This window comes from Lepeophtheirus salmonis, chromosome 13, assembly GCF_016086655.4.
Source record: "Lepeophtheirus salmonis chromosome 13, UVic_Lsal_1.4, whole genome shotgun sequence".
Classification (NCBI taxonomy): domain Eukaryota; kingdom Metazoa; phylum Arthropoda; class Copepoda; order Siphonostomatoida; family Caligidae; genus Lepeophtheirus; species Lepeophtheirus salmonis.
In genome coordinates, this window is record NC_052143.2 from 13,229,577 (window position 1) to 13,257,027 (window position 27,451).

The 27,451-nt window shown below is 30.4% G+C and overlaps 1 protein-coding gene across 1 annotated transcript in view; it reads left to right on the top strand.

The window, feature by feature from the left end:
- Nucleotides 1–25,745, top strand: part of LOC121127935 (uncharacterized) — a 32,978-nt gene extending 7,233 nt beyond the window's left edge. The window contains exon 2 of the mRNA XM_040723521.2: nucleotides 23,566–25,745. Within this exon, the coding sequence (XP_040579455.1) occupies nucleotides 23,579–25,192 (1,614 nt within the window). The 5' untranslated portion in view covers nucleotides 23,566–23,578 and the 3' untranslated portion in view covers nucleotides 25,193–25,745. The remainder of the gene's footprint in view (nucleotides 1–23,565) is intronic.
- The last annotated feature ends 1,706 nt before the right edge of the window (nucleotides 25,746–27,451 follow it).

Consider the following 27,451-nt stretch of genomic DNA (forward strand, 5'->3'; position numbering starts at 1 on the left):
TTTTTGCAAGTTCCATAAATCACTTACTACTCTCTCGCCTTCTGAACTCTCAATTAAATTTTATACATACATATTGTAAGTACAATATAAACCTTGTAGGTAATAGAGTCATAGTCGTTTGGGTGGAGTTAGAAAAAATATTATGAATATACGAGAAAAAAGTAGCTGCTCTGAAAACGAGGCTGGGGGTTTTTTTTTATTATTATTTATTTTATTGCAAAATAATTCATTATTATAATAATGAAGCCCTTATTATTATAATTTCCTAATTAGTTATTCACTGAATATAAAACAACCGTGTATTGTAAGGTTGAACATATATTACTTAATTAAGCATGTACCTTTTTTGAGGTCAATATATGTATATATACCAAAATCATGAGATTCTCTTCTCAATAAATAACCGCTTTGTTCAAGGGGTCTTTTGTATGTATGTATGTATACCTAAATCTACATACTTATATGGGTTTGAATAAACATAAGACAAAACCAAATTCAATTGTCTTGTCTTCCATGTTGTTATGATTTTATACACGTGGTTCTCTTTTTTCAACCATTCTTATAATATATATTATATTTGCCTTTTAGAAAAACTACAATAAGATAAATGTGTTCAACTCCACTCTGTACATTATTGGCTTTTATTAAAATGCAAGACATCTGCTATCCATATTTCTATTCATGGTTTCGGCAAAATATACGTACGTCTAGTTTGTTAGTTAATTATATATATATATATAGGTACATATATCCAATTATACCTATCTATGTATCTTAATAAAAAAAACTCTGGGTGCAGCATTCCGTGGTTATTTAATATCGGAGAGTTGATTTGATTTATTATTGAGCTTGAATATGAATAGAAATGGATTCATGCAGAAAAATACAACATTACTAGGTAGATACAATGACATTTGCTTCTTTTTCATTCAGCCCTATTTCTTTAATGCCCCCCACCCTAACAAATATCTTTATTTTTTCATGCATGTGCAACATTTATGAAAATACATTTCTCCTTCCGGATTTTAAATCAAATATGATTATTCAATTTTGATGGCGAACAAATCTTCAGACAATAACAACATGCTCAGTGTCAATTGACAAAAAAAAGACATATTTTTATTATTATTTATAATAGGTAAATTTGTTGAAGATGTCTTCTTTTTTTTTTTTAAAGTTTTGTCGTGTCTGAGATGTGACTCATGATTAAGTAACGTGTTTAGAGGTACATACTGTTTGACTTTTGTAGACTCATAATTAAAATATAGATTATTATGAGCATAATCATAGGCCTAAGAGATGGGGGACTATCTCCCCTTTTCACAATTAGTCAAACAATATTTCATACACTCACTCTTTCTTTTTTTAACCAAAAAAGAGCAATTTTCTATAGAAGAATAACAATGAAATTTAATTTAATCAATCTTGCGATGAATATCTATAAGAATTAAAATATTTAATATTTCTCAAGATAATTGAAGTCCAACAATTAATTTCGCCATTCATATTGAGGTTAACTACAATTTTTTATTTCAGCAAAAAAATAGTTAACTTATCCTAAATTATTCTGATTCCTAGAAGTTGAAATTAAATTTTATAAAAACAAACGTGGATATTGCCCTTTCTGCTGGATAATGGATACTACCCATCATTTTTGTTGGAATAGCCTCTTTTAAACATAATATATAGAGACGTTCTTTCAGTTTTAGACAACTCACTTAGGTGCAAGCTCCAAATTGATGACTTTTTAACCTATTTTGGCGGAACAGAAAGTCAAAAAGCTAATGATGTCTTTACAAAGGCACAGCATATTTTGTACGCCCTAAGGCCAAGGGAAGAAAAAGGCACTGATATCTGTTTATTATTGTATTTGTGTGTTTCTTTTTGTTTGTGTTTTTGCCTTTTTTCTTTTTTTAATTTGAAATATGAATGCCAAATAAAGGCCAAGAAAAACAAAGAATTAAAATATTTTTTCGGGTTAATTTATTTATTTTATGTTTTCAGAATAATTTATATTAGTACAGCTATTTCTCTGTTGGGACTCATTTTTGAGTACGCAGTTAATAACTCAGAACTGCAGGACTATTCGATCAATTATATCAAGGTTAATAGAAATACAAGGTTATACCATAACGTGTGTACGACTGATGTTTGACTTCCACCACGCTTTTAATATTGACGTCATAGTGTATGAGGGGTTGTGTGTTGTGTCATAATTTGTTTTTCTTACCCAGGAGTCGGTACAATACATTGAAAATTCTAGCATGCCTGATTACATGATGGTCTAACCTTGTATTAACTTTGAATTATTGAATAATTAGGTGCGAGCGTGTGTACCTCAAGCTCAGCACGCCTTATTAAAAAGAAAAGGGGAGGATATATCCATATTATAGAAAAAAAGTTTGTCTGTCTTTTTATCGAAGTCTAATAACTCCAAATAACACACTAGTAAAAAATATTTTTTATTCCAGACGCACTCATAACACGATTGTTTTAATTCGATTATATATTTCATTTAATTACTATTCTACAAATCGTCTTTAGTTGGTCAAAAAAAGAAAAGGGAAAAAAGAGTGCACGTTCTAGGTATAGAATATTCCTTGAAAAATTAATTAAGCATATGTATCATTTTTACCATGAAAATAAAGTAGTAAAAAAACTTTTTTCAAAGAAACGTATTTTATGTGTATGGCATCTAAATACGACTATATGTATGTTATGTAAAAGTGTATTTCATAAAACTAAAAAAACGGTCAACTTAAATAATAAAAAATGTATAATAATCCCAATCTCAAATGTGTACTGAGCTAGTTATTAAAATTCTACCCAAATTTAAGTTGTCCCCCAGAAAAATTATCATCCCTTACGCCGATGGCCATAATTATAATATATATTTATTTATTCTTTAAGAAGGTATTCCAACATGACGCTGCAGTTATTGATATCGCTCTTCTGTTTGTTTTTCGTTCGATCTTATGTACATGAACGCTATACATATTACAACCATAAATCTTCATATAATTATGCACTTTGTGGTTCTTTAGTATGCATTGTTTTTATGGAAAGATGTATAATATTCATCATTACTTTTTCCTCCGTTGCTCTCAATGAACAACTTTTCTTAAAATAATAAGTAAACGACATTTAACCCATTTATTAATTTTTTTGTAAGAAGGTAAAAAATTATGTACAGAGTTGGCAGATGACAATACCAATTAATTTTCTTCCCCCTTCCTTCTATCTTTATTTTGGAATACCGTATTTGTATGTATATATAAATGTTATGTATACATTTAGTTGGGAACGAACCTATTTTTATTTTTGTAAAGTATGGAATGACTAAAATATACATCTCTACTTTAAGGAAGTAAAGTGAAAGTTGGTTTTATCTTATTCTAAGGGTTTCAATTTTGTGAATGAGGGGGGAAAAAGGGTGGATACATAACATTATATGTATTTAAGTTCAAAGTACGTATTTGACAACAACTCCTTCAGTAGCTTCTGTACATTCTACATACATGCACAAAATAAATCTCCCACGAGATTCTTGAGATCCCTTTGAATGAATGAGAAGATGATAATGATGATGTAATTCCTTTTCTTCTTCTATTTGGAGTGGTAGTGCTTTTATGGAATGCTCTTAAATGGTTCCTTTATACCTATAGTTTTTTTAGGGATTGTGTATAATTGGACATCTCTCTCTGTTTCTCTTCCTGCTTATGTATTTCTTTCTCTCGTCTATAATATGTATATCTTATGTACCGATGTATTTAAATGGGGTTTTATATACCCATGATCAAAGGCCTTTTTAGATTTTATTTTTTAAAAGTGGGTCCCATTGTATTTCTCTGTATTGTTGCAGCGTTCCTTGTGTAATGTGTATTGTAAGGTTAATGAGAATCTTCAGAGCCAGGGTGAGTATATCTAATATCTATGTATGTACTGGGTACATGTAAGTACATTGTAACATCTAATACCTATTATTATTATTCAAATATCGGTTGTTCTTGTATAAAAGCAACAACAAAGAATACTATTTTTGGGCGCCAAGTTCATTCAAACTACTATCTTTAAATTGACTCCCACTTTGTATACCCTCTTGAATCATCAACTTCATTGGGGACAAACAATGCGAGTTACTTTTATACCTAATAATTATTAGGTATGTTAACAACGTAGAGGGCGCTTCAAATATTTTTTCCTGTTGAAGGACAGAAAAGTTTTTTGTATACATTTCCATATTGAAACAATATTACGTATGTATATCTATCATTTTTTTAAATTTGCCCAAATACTAAAATGATTCAACCATCCTTTGACAAAATTTCCTGAAGCTGACATTTGATATCGTATCCCAAAAAACCATTCTATATAGTAAAAAAGTGAGAAAAAGGAAGTCATAGTTTCTGTCGAAAAGTTCAAATGATGTCGTTGCTGCCAAATAAATTAAGGAAATATGGGTATCACTGAAATCAGGAGAAAGAGCGTGTTAATTATTGGCTTTATATCCAACTTTTGTAATTGTTTAACATGGCTGATTATTCTTTAAGAACAATATTTGTCCCATATTTGGAAATTATAATTGTTCCTATACCGTCTTATGCCAAATGTCATTTCTTTAAAAATTTCTAAATTTTAAATGTGACATAGTTCTTGAGATAGATTTTTCTCTCGCTTCCTCAAATTCTGTCTTGTCTATTTTTCGAACCCTTCAATATATTGTTCTCGGTGCAGGGGCGTCGAAAAGAAGGAGCTTTAGCGCCTGTGTCATGATCAAGTCCACAGCATCTAGATTATAATTTAGCTTTACATATTTAAAAAAACAGATTATCTTTTTTTTTTGCATTGTCTTAACTAAATCTCGATTCCTCAAAGTTCTAGTATCAAATTTCTGTCAATTCCTCAATGTCTGGTATCTTTTTCATCTCAAATACATGTGATAATGGTCTTCACCAAAACACTGACACTTCATGCTATTTTCGTAAATAAAATAACCCTAAATTTCATTGTTATACCGAGATTGAAAGACAAATACACAAGAATGCTCTGCTATTTTTCTTAATAAAGTCGTAATTTAAATACCTATAGGTTATTCTTACAAACATTGGCTGTTTATAACAAAGCTATCTTCATTATGTATCTCAGACTTTCTTTATAAAAGAAAAAGAGAAAAAAGCCGTAAATTGTATAGCAGCAAGCCAATTCTTCCTTACTATGAGGTTATTCTTTATTTAATAATAGGGAATTATTTATGTACATCTCAACCACAGCTAAATTTGAATCCAACAAATATAAACGAATTGTCAGTATTTTGATGGTACTACTCATTTTGGTAATTATGGTATTAAGCAAAGTTTGTTCTATAGGATGTCTTTGGCGTTCGACTCGGTGCTTCTTCAAAATTCTTCGGAATTCTTAATTTTGAGACGGTACCTACATCTTAATAACTATATTTCAATAGTTCTTATGTATATTAATACACAAAGTGGTGAACTCTTGTAATCGTTCATGTGGACAATAATTATACATTTTTGATAAGGACATTCATCGTCTCTCTGTGTCAATCCCTGTAGCATTTATTTATTATTATGTAAAGTTATTTTTGACAGATGATTTTATTTTTTTAATTTGAACAAACAGCATGTGTGGTAAATATGTATTGTGTGTATTCATCTATGTATTTATTATTGTGTGAGTAAAGATGGAGTCGGAGAGGACCTTCGTTAGTTAGTCATAATAATAAAACCACCTTTTTTTTATTATTATATATGTTTTTTCAATTAAGTGCCTTCCAAAGTGGATTGACATTTATTTCACCTTGTTTTTGCCTTAAAATAATAATCATTGTTTTTATTATAGACATACATATATATTATTCATTCAATCAGTAGACCTTAACCCTAGCAAAAAGGACTTCTCATATAAAGAAATGATGAGTAGGAAGCAGTGATATTTTTATCTGAAGACTACACTCTTCATACACTGTTTCTTCTTGGTAAATTTAAGATTCACTACTAAACTAGAACCTGAAAGATCGAAGCAGGGTCACTGGAAAAAATATCAGAAGAGGGCTCATTTTCATAAAAATGGTGTCACTTATTGATGAAACAAAAGTCAAGCCACTTTTCATCACTAACGTCTTTCAAAATAGGGGGTCAATAGTACCTTTCTCCTCTCCTGTTCTGACGTCATCGGCTCTAAATTGAGCTTACTCATTTTCAAATTGGAATTATGAAATTGAACTACATCATAGCAAAGAACAGGGAGTTTAAAAGCTATATTAATAAAAAAAAAATAATGAAGTATTTCTCAAATTGTGTGCCATGGCATCATAATTCGGTCCGAAGAATATGTTTCCGTAAAATTTTGTTCCATGGCGTTTCTCAAAATTTTGGTTATATTCTTTATGCATTCTGAGATTAAACTTTTTGAGAAACACTGACCCATTTGTAAAAACTATTTGTTTAGAAATATTTAAGACAGTTAATACAAACAAGCTCACCATTTAAATACTTCTTATGAACATAGTTGACACATGGGACTAAAAAAAATAAAAAAAACAAAATGTCACCCGTCTATTAAATAATTTGATGTTTTTATATGTTCATCTAATATTGGCTAACTAAAATCAACCAATAATGGGTACTTTATTTTCGTTCCTCTTTCATGTTATAGTAGCATAATGGTAGACAAAAACTCGATCATTATAGAGCCAAAAATTTGACAAAGGAGTTTTTTTAAATTATCACAACCAGCAACAAACCCTGGATTATCCAGGGTTTGTTCACATAATTAATACTCTTACTCTTCATAAATCTATATTTCTTCACTACAGACCTTCCCCTCGATATACAACCTAAAGGTGTAGTCGAAGAAATTTGTATCAGGGCTGTAGGGTGGCCAAAAGTGCCAAAAAAGAGTTAAAAGAAATCAAAAGACTCATTCAAAAGAGTCTCGCAACGGAGGAGATGGTTTTCTTTCATTGTTGGGTCGTCAAAAGTGGTCTCTCTACCCTCGTAAGGCTCTTTCCGCTCACTTTTTTAATAGCTTTCTTTACAGTCCGGTGTGAAACAAAGATCTATCTTGCATGAGCCCTCATGGACTTGAGAAAATAGCCCTTGGCTGTTTTCTGCAACTCCTCCAGGTCCAGTTTGGCCTTTTTGACAGAGCCCCTCTTCCTCTCCAACGTTTCCAACTTGCTAATAGCGTAGACGATGGTCCTTGAGACGCCAAACGGCTTGGACTGTGCGAATAGAAATTCGTCGATCACGTTCAAGGGTCCTTTTCTCGACTTGTACCTAAACTAGAGAGCTCAGATTTATTTTGTTTCCTACCTAAATGTTTTTTCTTTAAAAAATGAATAAGAATAAATTTTAATCCCTCAATCTTAATTAATTATTGAATTATTAAGTGTTCAGATATTTCAATGGACCAGACGGTATTGTACATATGGAACACTCAGTGGAATGTATATTATACATACATAAATGTATTGCTCAACATTCATGCACATGAGGTAACTACTAACAATGTTAATTACATAAATCCTCGTCCACCTCTAGGGTCTTTGTGGTTAAAACATCTGGGGCTTTTAATATCACGTAACCCTTTATGTTCACATGTATCACACACATTTCTTTTGTAAGCCCCATATATGTATGAGCAATATACATATGCAATGTAGACCTTCATAGGTATAATGTACATCTTTATAATAGAGAAATGATTCTTCCACAATCCACATATCCATGTATTTCTTTTTCTATGTTTCTTTTATTCATTTGCTCTCTCGTAACTGAGCATGGCATTGCAAACCATTTGTATTGATCATCTTTATCATCGTAATAATAATAATAATATAACGATAATTGAATGTTGGGATTCAATTAATGATGCTGAGCATTTTTCTCATAAACATAATAATAATATAAATGATGCATTTACCTACTTTTATAAATATACCAAAGTATTTACGGACTATGTAGGTATGTATGTAACATTTGAATTCTTTCAATTAGTGAACAATTATATATTTATTGTGTGTGTGTGTTACTGACTTTCTAAAAAGAAATGCAACCCTCCCTTATTCCTTCTCCTCGTCATGCATACAGAATATATATAAACCTCCTCAAGGCATAAACATAGTAGATTGATATCCACCATTTTTCGCAAATGAATGCGTTGTTGGTGTTCCAATGCTTGCAAGGTGTACAATTTTGTTTTTTCATTTTTCCTATTATTATTCTTGCTGCTATAATTTTGCCATTGTAAAAAGTTTTTTATGATATGCATTTTATATGGGTAGAATCAAAATAGCTCATTTTATGAGCTGCACTAGAAGATGTGCACTCTACTAGAGTTGCCCTTCGGTTTGGAAATCTTAGTACAATTTGAGACCGTTATAATATAACTCATTTGCTCCAACTTCAGTCTAGACTGTTCTCGTAGTGTAATTCGGTCGACAAGGAAAGATAGATTTTGATCTGATCCTACATCATTTAACATATTTTATAAAAAAAATTGAAGTAGTTTTTTAGAAAAGAAAATTTGGATCTAATATTTGAATTTGGGTATACAGCGTGGAAATCCAAAATTGTATGACTAAGTTATGAAAAACAGGATTTTTATAGAATCAAGAAAAGACAGATCAAAAATAACTTGTGATATGGTTAAATACTATATTTACCTATATTTTAGTTCAATATATCCTCCTTCACAAGCAGTAACAATTTCGACACCCCGCCAAATAGATTGGAAACTCTTGAACTTGAAGACTGTGTCCATGGACTACGATACTTTCATGTTAGCAACTCGGAGCAAATTTAAATTTGGAATAGAGTGTGGCAGACCTTCTTCTCCAAGACACCACAAACTGCAAATTCTAGGGTGTTGAGGTCAAGTCTGAGGAGGACCACACGGAGGGAGGCCAGAAGTCAGCCATTTTTTTGCCCCTAAAGTTTAGGTTATTCTTGGCTGTATAGGGCTATAATAGACTTCTTGATGTTATAATTGGTCTAGATGGAAAATCCAATGGTCTCTGCAGCCTTCCCAGGACTGACATCGGGGTGGAGGAGAACTTGCTCCACCCTTTGTAGCTGTTGGGTAAAGAAATTTAAATTGTAATTGCTACTGCAAATTTTGGGGGCCCACTCTGAAGACAAAAAATATAAATTTATATCTTAGACAACATTACTTAGGACCGAAACGGAAAGATAAATTCGGTTTCGGACAGAGTCTCAACACTATTACATTCCTACATATCACACATTAAATACACATTCAATAGACAAGAGTCTACCTATAAAAAATGATGGTTAAATATAACATATGTATGACAGTTTGTAATTATTCGGCTGAGGCTATTACATATGATATGCATATTCCGTTTAGTCCAGGTTAATCAGTATTTATCTACAATACGTAGTTGTTACATGCTAAAGGTAAATTTATTTTAAAATATTTAATTCAATGCTGATTCTTATCTCATCATAAAATCACTTTGGTGAAGTTATTAATATTTTTGTATTTTTTATAGACTGAATTTATGAAAGAAATCCTTTTCAAAAAGGGAAAGAATTTTCTTTTCTTTCAAGTAAATAGGTAGTATACATACATATATAATATATACACAATAAAAAGATAAGGCGTTACATATGTAGATTGCTATAACTTCTTCAAATCTCAGACGTAAAATTTTAATTATTTCCTACCAAAGGTTCACAATAGAGCTCTTAAATATATATTATATGTGTACAATAATACCTTAACCTAAGAGTTTAATCCCTTCCTGGACGGAGCTCGTACAACAAATCAATTAATGCTGCTATAAGAAATAACTCAAGCTTGAAGCAGCTCTCACGTCCTGTTGCGAACTCTCGTATGTCAAATATGCAAATTTTGGATCGGAATCCATCTCTTACCTGCATACAAAAAACCTTCATATGCTCAGAAACTCGTAGCTTAAGGTATGACTGTACAACACTTATCATTGTTATATATATTCTAATGAGACATTCAGATTGTGTCAGATACGAACATATATTAAAGTATGTATATTATAGCATATTACTATATACACAATAAAACTTTTTTATTGCTGTTTTAATGTAGGGGAAAAAGAGAAAACAATGACTAAATAATATGACACAAATTATTTAGTATTTTTACGTTTCTTGAAGAGTTATTTATACTTCATACTATGTCATGCTTAAATACCTATTTATATACGCTCACCCAACTATTATTTTTTATTTATGAAAGAATGTAATAGATATATGTATGCCCCTATGTAGATATACTTTTCTCCACCTCTTGGAAATTAGAAATTCTCTATTAAGGATTCACACAGCATCCCTTTTTCAAGATTTTTGACTATTAATTTACAGTAGGATATGAAGGAATGTGTTACTTGAGTAATTGGTGTGCTGCCTTTTTTATTATAACATCTATTTATGTGGTATATTCATATTTTTATTACACCATTTAAAAAACAATTAAAAACATCCTGGCTAGCAATTAATAATGTTTCCTTAATCCATATACTTTATACTAGAGGGCAGATTTTCCTCACTTTTTCCTTTTAGCACTATACTCAGTTCCTTGCAATATTATTGAGATCTGATGTGGGTTTTTTTTCCCCCGTTAGTTCTTAACAAATTCAATGTCTTTCAACTTTTTAGTTGGCAATACCTTTGAAGTCCAAATTGCCTCATATCTACCTAAATTAACCACAAATAACACAATTTGTGGATAAAGTAATTATCTTTGAGTTTCAGAAGAAAATTAATGAACAAGGACAAAATTTCTCCAAGATAGTAAATTTAGAAAATATGTCAAAGATCAAGATTGGGTTTAGAACAGAGTGAGGAAGGTTGAATCAAAGGAAAAGTTTGTTTTCTTTCAAGTTTTTAAGAATTGTGCTCCAACACTCTTGAATAGCAACAGTTATTTGAGAGTAGTGTTGATCTCCGACATAGTTTCTGATTTTACAAATATGGAGTATTTTTTTATTTTTTTCCTTTTCAACAACTTTCTTATGAAATCCAATGATTTGCATTAATTTTTACCCCTTTTTTATTATAAGAATAGTCCAAAAAACAATTTCAGACCTCAATATCCCTTGACGTAGAAGCTGAGTAATATGCCAAAAATTGGAAAGTGAGCCAACTAGCTCCACGCATCCCAACACTAATAGGTGGTTGGTCATTCCACTCTAAGTGTACACACTTTTTTGCAATTTACGGCATGATCATCAGAACAATAATCTACTATAAAAGTGGCTCTACTTAAACTAGTTCATGCTCTCATTGGAGGTGATCCCATTAAGATCCCACTCTGAATTTTGGATATGTTTAAAAATATATGTCATAACATGTTCATCCAGAATTAAAACAAAATATGTTTTGCTGCATGGCAGGGGTGCCATTTTGAAGATTGCACCAGAGTGCAAAACTTTTATTTTTGATTAAAATAAGATTATGATTAAATATAAGTTAAATTTTGTGTTCTTGTACATCTTTTGATGTAGTTTTTGTTAAAATCGAGCAACTACGAGCGGGATTATGCCCTTTTAAATCACACAAGTCCAAACCATTAAGCCCAACTTTGAAAGGCCATAGAACTGCCCAGGGGAGTCACAAAATCTTAATATTTCAAACACTCTCTTAAAAAAGCCAGTTCACCAAAAATCCTCAAAATCGGTGAAGGTCTGTGAGAGTGTGAACAACTGACGTGAAATGACCCTGTTATTAAACCAAAATACTGGTATACAGCCCTTAGAAACTTGCTAGAAAATTACAAAACACCAACTAGCCTAGCATGCCACTACACAAGCATATATCAATTCCTATATTTGTCTATGCAATCTGTGATGAAAGCACGTCATATAATATGATCAAATACCTCATGTAATGACCTATTAATTATCATTCTGTCAAACCACATTATATAATGTATATTTATAGACAAAAAATTTATGATATAAGCTTTATATCAAGGTTGAATATATGTACATACAATATTGTATAATATGTAACTTATTAACAACTATGAACTCTTGTTAATCATGATTTATAAGGATCGATTTTTTTATTATTATATTTATTAATAATAATACGTTTGATTATTTTATGTTATAGGTATATACATAAAAAAAATAGTTATTCAATCTAAAAAGAATAGTTTTTATTATAAGCACATAACATATAACACAAATAACACTTACTTGTTGTTTTTTATTCTTGTTTTTGTTATTTCTAAAAAGATATTTTATCTCTATTTTTATCTTGATCTCCCTCATTATCTTGGTCGACAATATGTATTATATACCTAGATTTAACCCAGGAAGGAGATGATTGTTGCGTATGGAGTAAAGTGGTAGTTTTCACTTTATGTAACATAATGTATTATCTTCTTGCTACTTCTTCTTTTTATGAATAAATACAAATTTAAATGCCGCCTTCCGGGGTCAAAACTGCAAATAGATACTTAATATATTTCTGTAACACCTAGGCTTACAAGTTCCGGGCTTCACACACAGATAGTCACTTTATAGTTTTTTTAATTCGCCACATTGTCAGTTAGTACCAACCTTTAAAACGCAGCTGTCAAAATTTCATAACAAACTGATCCTTAGTTTGTGAATTATTGTGCTACACAAGTATGACGCAACTTGTGTTTTTTCCAAGACAATAAATCAAAAACAAAAACATTTTTTCTTCTTGATGGGAAAAAAATAGAATTCAAGCTATGCAATGGCTTGAAAAGTGTTCTGGGGACACTCTGCTCCTCAATGTGAAAAACAAATCAAGTAAAACAAATACTAATAATTTACAAAAGCCAATTTTCAATCAAAATAAACAGTTTTTTCTTTGTTAAGCCCGGTACTTTTCAATCCATGTGTTATTTTGTATACAATACATAATAAATGAAATACAACGACAATATTTTCTACTCTTTTTAGCCTAAAAACTTGGCATTTTTTCCCCCTACTACATGTTTTAAATAACTTGAAAAATAAAATAAAATTTCAATATTTTTTTTTTTTTAAATAAAAAAAATTATGTTGGCTTAATTATGATTTTCTTACACCTTGATTTGCCTTCTTGTTTTCTTCATATGAATATATACATATACAAAGTAGATGCCGCAACTTTTTACACTCCATAATGTACTTATATATGTGCCTTGTGAAATATCTTGATTTCAATACACATATGAATGCTTTAATAGACTTTTATTATATATATATATTTCTTAAATCCTTCAAATGATATGTTTTTAAGATTATACAATGAATTCATATTATTATTTTTATATATATGTGTACATATATCAGTATGAAAAGCGGAAATAATTCGATGAAGTGGAGCAGTGATGGCTGGAGTTGGTTTTATATTTCCTGATAAGATGGGAGTTTGATTTTTTATACAACGTATATTGTAATATTATAAAATATCTAAGGATATCATTATTCTTATTACTATTTGTAATATTTCATCCGTTTTAAGGACTAATGCTTTAAAAAATGTAATTTAGATAGGTTCCCCTCCTGTCTAAGTTATTACTCCAAATCTACAACTTACATACACTAAAGTGCCAACTAAAGATCATAGTTTTAAAAGTATTTAGGCCATCAAATAGTCAGATAGCATGGAATATAAATTTTCTTTCATGTTTAAAAAAATAGCAGTATTCATAAATCCAACAGTTATATAACAGAATGCATAATTTAGAGAAAATAGCACATCTTCTATTAATTTTTCGCTTTCTAAACAATTTTAAATTAAAATTAGAGACATTTTAAAATTTAAACTGATGAACTTTTTGTTAAAAAGTTACAAATTAAGACAGATTTAAGTAAACTCAAAAATATGTTATTCATATCAAATTATGTATTTAAAATAAAATATCATTGTGATGTAATTATTAAAGCATTTTATCAGAGGCGTTTGTGGGATTCTATTTGGGGGGAAGGGGCTGATTTTTTTTTTTTTTTTTTAAGTCCAATTATTAAAATTCTTTGAAAAAAAAATTCAAAATTAAATTTCATAAATCCACAGCTATACACAAGAAATTTCAAAAATTAATTTTAATTTTATTGAAAAAAAAATCAAAATCCACAGCTATTCACAAAAAATTAATGTTCTTGAAACAAGAATTCAAAAGTTAAATTATCTTCTAAAAAGCAAAAAATCCTTAATTTGTGGAGGGCTACAGCCCACCCCCTGCGGACGCCCCTGATTATGGACTCATATATTTATAGCATGATGACCAATGACTACTCACATTTTAACAACTTGGATATTTTATAAATGGAGTTAAAACATTTACATGTATTTTTTTTAGTGCTAAACATTAAACTCTTCAAATGAATTGATTAATTGTAACTTTAAGTATATTTTATTACGTTACCTTTTTAGAGGGAAAAGTGAGGTAGTTTATACCTTCAGTATATATTGATGATGACGTCAGTAACTGATATCTATGATATGGTGATGTAACCAATCAAGCTTGTTCAATGTCCGTAAACGTCAAAATTAAAGGACCAATACATTCGAGGTGAATTGAATCTAAATTCACCTTTTGTAAAATATGACTTGGATTACATTTTTTACTCCTCGTCGCGTTTCTGCCTATTATTCTCACAGTGACTTACGTATAAGCACCTTTTATTATAATTCTTATGAATACTCAGATGTCAGATGACTTGAATAATTAACGTGTAGGATTAAGTAGGAGAAAAGTCTTTTGTGTAACTGGAGATATGTGGGGGATGATGACTTGAGCTTACATAGGTGGAGGTACAAAGGTACATCCTGCTTAATAATAATATGAACAGCAATCATAATATTGCATAATCAAAACCCTTTTTGATGTAGAGTATTTGCTCCATTTGTATCTGCATATTTATTGATATATCTTTATCAAATATGCCAAAAATTTGATCTATTTTTGTAATTAATTGATCATTTAAATATACATTATAGGTCTTATTTAACTAAGCTACACACTCCCCCTCTAGGGCCCTCTAATTATAGAGCAATTTTGTTTTCTTCTTGTTATATTGTACCTACATTATTAAATGAAGTTAAAGAGAGAGAGAGAGATCTTCTTCTTTTCTTCTTTTTCGTAAATGCACTGATTGCATTCCTCAAATGAAAAAAAACAAAACACACGCATGAGTAGGTGTAAGTAATAGCACAAATACGTGTCATTTAAAAAGACTCCAATCCATCCATTCTCAATATTATAATTATTATTGTGAAGAGGACATATTTTGAAGCAATAAATTGTTGTGGCTCTTATATATGAGTCTTTCGATTTATTTTTTATGGGACTTTTTCTATTTGTTTCTCTCCTGCTGGTTTCACGTTGTCTTTTCTCTCATACCAATGGCTCTATATATATATATATATATAGTTTGTCAATTCACTCTCTATTTATGTATAACTCCTACAAGGAAAAATAATGGTTATTATATTTAGCTGGAACTTCAGCCCAAAAGTGAGTGTGTTAGAGAGGGATGTCAGAAATGTATATTTAAGTACTTAAAATACAGTACTGTAATTATGAGGCAATGCAATTGATCAAATACTCATCTCTCAATTTTTTTGATATAGTTTATGATGAGGTATTCTACCCAAAAATGAATTCCTTTAATTAAATATTCGTGCAGCTTTCAATATATACCTAGATCTATAATTTAGTATAAATAAAATAATTGAATAAATCTTTTCCGTTGCAGTTAGGAAATACATCATAAGTATTGGTAATAGGAATTGCTCCATTTCTTTTCTTTAATTCGACTTCTCATCCTGATTACATATGTTCAATAGGAAATGACCAATTTGTTTGCTGCATACTGAATGGTAATTTGAAAACAAAATAGATTGTTGCATTATAAAATATATGCATGTACTTCATTTCTATGAAAATTAAAGACATAAAAATGAATTATACTCAATCAACAACAACTTGAATGAAATTATAATTAACACACCGCTTTATCCAGAAAAATATATATGTTAATAAACAGAATTGTCCTAGAGAGTAAAGTATGTATTATGTTAAGTTTATCGTCTAGAAAAACAACTCTCAAGGATATCTAATCACTTGAATGTTTAATAACAAAAACATAACTCTTACACACTCCATTTAAGACTAAAATAATACATAGCACATACGCACACGGAGTAACGACAACAACAATATTTTTCTGCCATAATTTTGACAATTACTTTAATTAAAAAAATAATTAAGAAATGGTTTTTTTTTATTTAATAGTTGTTACGTAGATATTTATATATATATATAGTGAACCTATATATATATTACATGTGAATATATTCATAAATGTATAATATATAAGGACTCTAATTAAATCTTAAAAAGTTGTAAATGTAGCTCTACATTATAGATATTTGTTATTTTGTAGGGTTAATATATCTCTATAATGGGCTTCTATCATTATTTTTTTCAAAACTATAGCAATTACACTATTGGTTCCTTTCCCGTTGAAGTCTCCATATATCCATTACATACATAGATATACATACAAGCTGTGTGGATGTAGTAACTTCTAAAGCAATTGTTTCAATTCACCATTTCTACCTCCCATTACTCTTTATTTAATAACATCATTAATCTTAACAACTTAACAACTATTAATTGATGTTATAATTTCATTTTGATCTATTAACAGTATTACTTAGTTAGTTATTATGAATTAAGTACTAATATAAGTCTGTGCATTTGAACATATTAAATGTGGCACATTCAAGGAATATTCCATAATTGAATTATCCTCATCATAAGTCTACCCTTATTTTGTTCATCTAACTCAGGGATCGGGAACCTTTTTTGCTGAGGGAGCCATGAACGCCACATAATTTAAAATGTTAATCCGTGAGAGCCATAGGATATGTTTAAGACTAAATGTAAGTAAATGTGTGCATTTTATGTAAGCCCAACACTTATGAAGTACAATAAGTCTCTGAATTCTTATTAATAAAGTGTTGCATGTTGTATTCACTGTTCATTCACACAATAGGAAATCAGAACTATCACCAAGGGCACCCATAGGGTTATATATATATATTTAAATTTGCTGATAATATAATGTTGTGCCACACTGAAGATTGAAGCTATCCGCAGAGTTGCTACAATATTTTTAACGTTATCATTTTGTTTATTAAAGATTTGTCTGCGAGCCAGATGGAGTCACAAAAGAGCCACATCTGGCTCGCAAGCCATAGGTTCCCGTCCCCTGATCTAACTTTTTAGTTAACACTTGTACACAAGGTTATCATAAGTGATAAAAAAAATCGAGTGTATTTTGGATATATTAAAAAAAAAGAAACTGAAAACCAACATGGCAACTTTCACAATTTTTGGAGGAGGCTGCTTAGCTATCAAGATGTTTCATCTGACGAGATCAGATACAATCATTTGTGACGGGGGACGAGGAAGAAAAGGTTAGAATTACTCTGATGCGGATCTTCAGTTCTAGGTATTACAATTATAACTCCGCAACAGATCCTCAAGGTTACCAAATGTTGAATCAGATTTTGAACATAATTGAATGTATTAGGAAAGGAAGTTAACTACTCAGGAGTTAAACAATAATAATAACAGCAGAGGAATAGAAAATTCATTCGTCAGATTACCTTTTCGAAAAAAAAACCCTGACCAGCTAATAAATATACACGATTTACATCCTTACATATTATATACAAAACAAACGTAGTTCTAAGACATTATTCCCTCACTTTATTTCGATCATTGCCATCAGCAATATAAGCTTGATGCATTATTTGAAAATCATGGGTTGCATCCCTGTTGAGAAGGGCTGCTACTTCTATGTATATATACCAAAACCAACGTATATTAAATCATGGATTTCTAACCATTAAGAATGAGATAGGAAAAAAACATATATAATATGTATTAGCAAATAAGTATATGTATATTATGCATGTATGTACATATTAGGCCCTACATACTTAAATAGTGTTGCACCAACAGGAGGAGAAAATTCCCTTCTGACCTTGAAACCCGTATTTATTTATTTTTCAATTTAGGGGTGGGGAAGCAAAATAAACAAATATTAAGTGCATTGAGTATAAATTTCTATGTCAGAGAGATTTGTTCTCTTTCTTACATAAATATGACTTCATTATAATATAAATTAAATTAAATATTAGTAATGCTATTTAGCAAATGTACTTACTTTAGCAAGTATCCATTATATGTTGATCATAACTAGTTCTACAACAGGATATAATTTATTCGTATAAGGACATTTTATGTAAGTATGTATTTTCTTTCAGAGAATTATTGTGTAATGTAGAAAGTATGGATATTTGAGAAAAGGAATTATGAACATAACTTGTATATTTTTTTAATTTCCTTTTATTTTTTAAAGGAAAAACTATTTAACAAAAAAGGATGATAAATTTTTCCATACTTGTACCCATGTCTACGTACACAATGTACAACCATAATAATCATGGTTTAAGACAGGCAACCACTAAAGGCTAATAATAATTAAAAATGTACATATATTTATGCATTTTGTATTATTTATTCCTCATTCCTATAAGGGGAAAACAAAACCTATTATACGCGCAGATGATATGTTTGCTATTTCTTTGGATACAAAATGTCAGTACATCTGAATGAAGGGACCATAAACAACAACTTTAAACAATAAAACGTACAATAATTATTATCTATGTCTAAAATTGCCCGAAGGGGGCACCTTATTCTACGTTGTGTATCTCTCTCTCTCTCTCTGACCTACAAAATGTGGTCGATACATAGTAGGTTGTAGGTAGCTACAGTCTTTATGAGCCCTGCTTAATGATTATATATATATATAAGCTTGTTGTTGTTGAATTTTTCTTCTGAAAAAAAGATGGTAATTAAAGTCAGAAAATTCTAATGAGACGTGGAATAGGGACTTGATGAATAAATTAGAGCTTTTCACTCTGGATAGGTTTGAGTTGTTTTTTTTTGGTTTTTTTTCTTCGTTTAAGTTTCGTTTTTAAAGATAAGTATACCTTGGATTACAAGAATATGTTTTTTGTGTGTCGGAGACTGCTCAAAGCATCAAAAATATTCATTGGCCAAACTAATTAACAAAAACTAAATGGAAACCCATTTTATGACGATTATTATGAATATGTGTGTAGTGGCAAAAAGCTAAATTGTCCTTGCATCAGCTTAGGGAAAGAGAGTTGCCTTCATTGGTTGAGTTAATACGTAAAGTAAATCGCTACCAATTACTCAAATCTACAATTTGTCTCTATACAAATTGAATAAAGGCACTTTGAGCTTTAAAAAAACCAACAACTAACAAACTGAAATTTTATAGTCGTTTTATTTATAGCAAGTATTTGGTTATTTAAGGCGTCTTATATTTTAAAATAGATTGTTTATCAGCGATATTGTGATCAAGGAGAGAGTCTTAGCTTGGTCTTGAATAGCTTTATAACTCACAATTTGTAGAAATATCTGAGAAAAATTTTCAAGATTGCTTCCCCTTCTTCTACATGTTTCTTCCATATTTAGAAGGGATATATGTATGTTTCATTTATGTAACTCAACAACAAATACATGCAATTGTCAGTTCGTATGTACTTTTCTGCCTTAATCGAATAGTTCAATTATATCAGACATAGATATGAACATAAAAGCGTCTACATGGGATTTAATTAAAAAACGTTACACTAATTGTGTGCGTGATATCGAAGCCCATAGGCTATTCATCAGTTTCATCATCCATGATCACTGAGGAGGTAGCAATCAAAGGGAGAGAATCAGAAAAGTAAGATAAAAAATATGTATAATTTATGCTAGCATCATCAGACTTTTGCATTTGTTGTTGCTCTTGTAGCTGAGCAACTGGATCCAAATTCGTTCATTAATATATGTATATCTATGCATATAAATCCATATTTTAGTAATGTAATTGCAAAAGGTAAATATGTATTTCCCTCCTTGATCCTAGAATGCATTTGGAACCTTCTGCTTCATCACTTTTTATTCCATATATTACATACTGAACATACATATCTACTTATATATGTATATTATGGTAGAGTAGAAGAAGGAAGAAGTTTGTTGAATAATATAATCAGAGGTAAAAAATGATAAAGGAATTACTTATCTAATGAGATATCTTGTACATACATATGTATGTAGATATTGATGACCAGCTTGTTGTTCAAACGCATTGCCCCATTCTTTTGATGGATAGGTAGAGAGAATAATGGAATTGACTTTAATGAGAATGAGTTAGTCTACCTATGTAGAGATTTGTAAATATCATAGTAGCAGTGATATATGTGTACAGTACATAATTTTAGTCTTATTGTTTTCTATCTCAATGGACTCTTCAGTTATGTTGATTTATAACAAAGCCCCCTAATTACTTTATTAATTTGTTGTTGTCGTTGTTATTTTAGTTCATCAATAAGTTTTTTGTGAGGTAATTTTGATGCTACTCATTGAGTGATGAATTATGTTAGTTAGATAGGTAAATTGTAAGTTTGTTTAGAAATATTATATCATGAGGATCGCATACTTTATTAAAAAAAATGAACAAGGTTTGGCTTTACCTTTACAGTTAGACAGAGTTGGTAGAAAGACTCTACATATATTGCAAGTTTAAGTAAAGACCAAAGTCTTTGGTATGAAGACTTTGCTCACAAATCCAAATCCCTTAATACTTTTGGTGTTCAATTCCAGTCCTCAGATTTATTTAAAGATCTTTTTTGAGCAACAATCTAAATTGTTAAATATCATACATATATGTCATTGCTGATATTTCCTACTTATTCTGACTCAAATTGAGCCTTCTCCAAATAAAAAATACTTGAAAGAGTACTTTATATCCTCAGAAAAATTGAAAATATAGTGAAAAAAATGATCAAAAAATAAATTAAAGTTTCGAGTCTTTGCTGAAGAGTCCAAGTCAAGTTTTCGGGTCTTTGATTTTGAGCTAATTTTGTATTTTTAAAATACGAATTTGTCTCCAAGTACACACCTGTACAGTTAGATGATTAACTTTTGCCGAACATGGCCTCTTCTTAGATAGGCCCTTCTGTATTAAATTTATTGGACAAATAGCCTCTCTTCAAAATCAGCTTAAAATTAAATTAAAATTTTTAACAACTCAAAAAAAAAGAATCAAAATGTTTTAACATTTTGATTCTTAGATATATTATTTCAAGGTATTAAGCCCAAGTTTAAACCCATAATAATCAAACGTGGTGTTTAAAGGATATACCATTTTTGATGATTTGAATGTCCAGTGTTGACAGTTGATGTTATTTTAATTGTGAAAAATATTTCGCCTTAGTATATTGCTCCATGGGATACCCTGTTCTAATAAAAAAATCACGGTTGAATGATCATATTAGTATTTAATCTTAATCTCCTTCTGGACCTTCTGCATCATTGGTCATTGTTGTATGTATATTCTTGTTAGAAAATTAACGCATGACCTATGGGATGAGTTCAACTCTATAAAATAAGAAACCTTATAGTTTGAAAACCAAAAGTTTAGAGATTTAATGCAATGAAATATACATATAGAATGCATAGTACATTCTTTGCATGACAAGGACAAATAGAATTAGGTATTGAATTTAATAAACACTTAGATACGTATAATATATATATGAGCATTTAGATAGAATTTACAGTTTGCAGATACATTATTATTATATATTATGTTATTATAATCCTCGCCCTACGAAGTTCAAGGAAGATTATGTTGTTTTTGATTCAGTTATTTTAACTGTTGGTCATCAAGACTACGGCAAAAGTTAGAAATCTATTTTGATCAAACTTGCAACGAATATTATATATTGTCACAGTAAGAGGCCACTAAATTTTGAGAGTTCAAGGTCAAAGGTCGAGGAGGCACGAAACGTTAAAAATACATAACTGACAATAACTTTGGAACATATTGAGGTACAGAGCTCAAATTTGTGGCATTGTGTAGTTTTAATTACAATGCTACATATAGTGAAAAATCCAAAGTCAAGATTAAAGATCAAAAACGCATTAGTAACAATCACTTTTGAACAAATCGAGATACAGAGCTAAAATCAACTCTTTGTGGCACACAATATATATAAATTATACATATATTACACATATTAAAGTATGAATGTGGAGTAGTTAGTAAATTTCATTAAATTCAATATGTTCAACATTACACATTGACCATTGGCGGAGATTTGCACTATACCGTGTGCTCATTTTAGTTAGTTGTTACTTTTGTTATATTTCAAGGATCTTTGTTTATGATTCAAATTTTAAATATATTTATGTCGATTTGACTGTCTCACTCGACGTAAATGTTTGCAAAAAAAATATACGATCAATAATATTTTTAAATTTTTGATACCTTTGTCAATGGCATTAACTAAGTAAGTGAAAAACATAAAACTTTTGATTCGATATACGACTTACTAAGTAGTTGTTCTCTTATCTACATAGTATAACTCTTCGTCTTCCCATTTACCTCTATCTTTTACTCATCCTTGGGGAAACAATTATACGTATATGTATTTTTTTTTGTTTTTTGATATAAAACGGAGCAGATAATAATCGAGAAGATATTAATGTGTATAGCTTTACGTGCAAGAAAGGAACGAAATACATTATTGAAAGTTATATAAATCATTTTTTCTTAAAATATTGTTGTTATTTTTTTGGAATCTATTACCAAAGTATGTATATTGTATACGACCCCGTATTTCAAGAATATATTCCATTCCTATCTACATATTTATACACATATACTTGCATTTGACTTGTGTTGAAAGACTTGAATTATTTATTTCCTTGTGAAGCAAATAAACCTAGAGATCCTTGCTATGTATATCTTACATGTATTATGCTGTGGAATCTAAGAGAGTATCCACTTCATCATTTATTGATGTCATGTTGACAGTTACTGTTTCTTGATCAATTGAGTGGTGACTTTTATTAGGTTATAATAATATAACTATCTATTAGAAAAACATATCATTTAGATGTTTGGTATAAATAGTATCTTATTAATCATTTCTATGGTTTTGTTAAGTGTATGTGTGAGTTTTTATTGTTGTTTTTCAAGGTAATAATGCCCTTTTTTGTGTGTACCTTCATAATATGTATGTACTGAGATACCCAATCCACTGACCACCGATTGACCATTCATTCTTAAATATTTTTATCAATGCTTACATAGGTACAACATATATCCCAATCTCCATACGTAGAGGTCAAATACGTATATCCAATAACAAGAGATATTAATTATAGTTTAAATAGGGAAGTTAGAAGAACATATTAATAGACTAAATATATGTCGGGTTAAAAGGGCAAGACTTTGAGCTATTTCTTTTCTTTTATATTTTGCATGCTTAGAGTCATTTACTCATGTCAATAATCAGGAATTTATGTAAATATCTTCACTTATCCTATTTTAGGACAGCGGTTTATTATGTAAATATAGGCAGTGTACATATGTCTGTTGAACTAACTACTCTCTTCATTTTCTTACAGGGCCTTCTTCAAAATGCAGGCGGCACTCTTGAGTATGGAAGCAACTCCAGAAGGTATTTTCCTTCTTCCCCCCAATGGAAAACGTCTTCTTGTACGTAGTTTAAGTGATGGAGCAAAGTATGGTTCTTCAATTAGAAAAAGACTTGCGGCTCAACAAACAGCGAATGGCAATGAGCTTTATTCTATGTCGGAATCATGTCTGAAAGAGTCTGACTTTGATGTCTCAGATTCTTCCTCCACTTCTTCCTCTTGTTCGTGCGGTTGTGGAGATGTTCCCAGTCTGAACGAAGTGGAAGTGGATAGCTCGGATGATGAGGATGAGGGTTTTGCAAAGGATGATTATGATGAGGAAGTTGTGGGTCCAAAATCAGTTGTTTATGTGGACTCAGCAGAGAGAAGATCATTTTCTTCATCGGTGGACTCTGGAAGATCTTCGGATAGAGACGGAAGTTTAAATAAAAGTTATAATACAAATAAAATTAGCGTTTTCGTACCGTATTGTGAAGATTTGAGGCACAGGGAAAGTTCCTCGAATAATAAGACAAATATTACGATTTCTAGCTCACAAATTCAAATAAAATGTTCATCCGAGAAAGAAATACCAAGCCTTGTTCCTCCTGATCCATCCACTTTCTCATTACAACAAAGCATAACACATCGTAGAAAGGATCTTTGTAAACTTCTTGGGCTCTCTGAGGATACGGCATCATCCAAACAACGATTTAAGGAAGTTCAAAAATTGGCCATCAAGCACTTAAATGCCCATTCCAACTCTAGTAATCAAAGTACCCCACGTAAGAAAAAGAATTTAGCCAAATTCCTTGGAGTCACTGAGAATTCAGACATGGATGAGCCGATTCCTTTTGAAGAATTCAAACTACGAGTACAAGAAAAGAGAAGGCGGGACTCTCCTTCGAGATCAAGTTTTATACGTAACCTTTTCAAAACATCTTCTATTAATTCCCTCAATAGAAATGGCTCCATAGGAAGTTCAGGAAGAGAACCTCTCGACTACACCCTACTTCAGCAAGACGGGAAGAACCGCAAAGATCTGACTAAATTCCTTGGATTAAATGACAGTGATAGTGAGGAAATTATATTTATTCAAAATAAAAAACGAAACGGCCTCCGGAAATCCTCATCCTGGTCCTCCCTTAATTCATCCTCCTACTGCTCTCACCGACGGACACGACGCCTCAAAACACCTGAAATCATGAGAAAGAGCATATTACAAAAAAGAAATGGAGTCTCTCCATTACCTTGTCGTAAGTCTGTACTGTTCAAGGAGTATGACTTCAGTGTAGAAGAATCTATTGCCAAAGGACAACCCATCATACCTCCGAACGGAGAACGAAAGAAGAAAAAAGACGCTTATCGTCGGTCCGTTGAAGTATCTCAGAGAATGTCATTAGAAGAGCTTTTGAGGGATGTCTCCATCTGCGAAAAGTTAGGCAAGCGAAGAGTGAAAAGAAGAGCCATGAATCAGACTCCTTTCATGAGCTACGATCCAAAGGGACGTATTCGAATCGTTCCAAAGAATCCTCCTCAATATCTATTCCAGTTCATCCGAAAGAGCCCCTGCATCAAAGACTTCACTCACATTCAAAGAACTATTGCAAAAAGATAGTGAAAAAGGAGGAAGGACTCTATATGGACATACCTCAGATGAATAAAAAATTACTATGTATTGTGTCGTTCCCTCTCGATTTTTATACTTTTATTCCCCTTATTGGCGTTCCGAATATCAATTGGTTCAATACAAATTAGTTTTTGTTAAATAGCTGGGAAACAACTCCCAACAAAGTCTTCTGTTTTTCGTGTGTGAGTTTTATTGGAGGAGGAAAAGGCTGCAAAGTAATATAAAGGTAACGATGTGACTTAAATTCCATTCTCTTACCTTCAATACGTCATGAAGTAAGCAGCATTTCTCAGTATAAATATTTGGAATCAACAATTTTTTTTAATCAATGGATAATAAATACCCTAAATATATCATGTATGCATAAACAAATATAAAAGAATACGTAAAACTATAGAAATGTTATTATTATGCCCCTATAGAACTTAACCAAGAAACGTGATCACCCCCCCCCCAATATCCTCATTGTTCTTTTCTTATTATTATTGTAATAAGTGTTATTGAAATATATATAAATATATACATGTCTATTATCTATAAATACTTAGTTATACATTTATTCGCTTACATCACAGAGGCGTCCATATATATAGGGAGGGGTCGGGTTCTTTTTTTTTTTTTTTTTTTTTTTTTTTTTAAATTATGCTTTTGGGAAATAAAATTCAAAAGTTAAAATTTCAAAATATGGAATTTTTTGGAAAAAAGTTTCAAAAATCCACAGTTGTTCACATTAAAATACATTTTGTGTAAAAAAACTGAAATATTAAATTTTTTGGGGAAAAAATTTCAAAAATCTACAGCTATTCAGAAAAAAATTGCAAATATTAAACTTTTGAAGAAAAAAAATCAAAAATTAAATTTCGAAAATTAGAATTTTGTAGAAAAAAATTTCAAAAATCCAAAGTTGTTCACATTAAATTACATTTTGTGGAAAAAAAATTCAAATATTACATTTTCTGAGAAAAAAGTTTAAAAAATCTACAGTTATTCAGAAAAAAATTGCAAATATTAAACTTTTGGAAAAAATTTCAAAAATCCAAAGTTGTTCACATTAAATTACATTTTGTGGAAAAAAAAGAGAAATATTAAATTTTTTGCAAAAAAAAATTAAAAAGCTACAACGGACACTCCTGCATCATATACTCAAATTGTTTTTTAAGTACTTACATATGATACTCACGTATCTTCTTCTTCCACTCAGTCAATCTAACTCGAACATCCCTGATAATGCGTCAGCACCATCTATTTTTCCCATATATTTGCCATTTTGCAATATACATGTTTATAAATTTATTTGCAAGAAAAAAACAAAATTGCAATACGGAAATAGATAAATAATCCTGATCAATATTTATTATTTATTGATTGATTAAATTAATAAATATACTGCAGTACTATTCATTACAAAATAACATTTGGCTTGTTTAATCAAAAACAAAAGGGAATCTAATTTTTTAACGATTTAAAACAACAATTCATTTATGCATTTGAGAGCTTCTTTAAGGTGGAGGTAAGTACCTATACGAGTATAAGTGTCATGGAATTAATATCTAGGGGCTCTGATTAATTGTATCTGATGAGTTATCCAATCTTCTTTGAAACATGACCTTATTTATTTGACTCATTCCTTTTTTTAAATGCATTCAATTTAAAGGCAAATCAGGAGCTATATAGGAGGTTCTTCCTGATATGACCCATGTTGTGATGGAGTTCACTTGGTCACATTACTGTCGTTACAATACCCACATTCTGGTAAGTATATATATTTTATGAAATTATGAAACAAAAATGTAGTTAAGAGCAATGAACATGCACTTACATACCTTTTTGTTTGGGGTACGCTTCACACTTTGATGACTTTTTTTATAAAACAATATTTATTTATCTTTATTTTTTAATAAAGGAAATTTTTGATTAGGATTGTAGGGGGAGAAGGGATATCATAAATTTGATGGGTGACATCAATGATTTTCTATAGTTTTTGGGCGTAAGGCAAAATGAGATGAGGAGATCATACTGTCAGCCACGATAATGAAACATTGCCTCTAATATTGATTGGAGAGTAAATAATATAAAAATGAAAAAATATTGATCGGCATACTTTTATTTATAAATACTATAATTCTTATAAATATAATTTGCATGTGAATTCTGAGCTATCTTTTGAAAAAAAAAATTATCCAGACTGGTTGTGGCAATTATCATTATCTGATCTATGTGCTCATAGTGTAGTACGACTTTTATTTT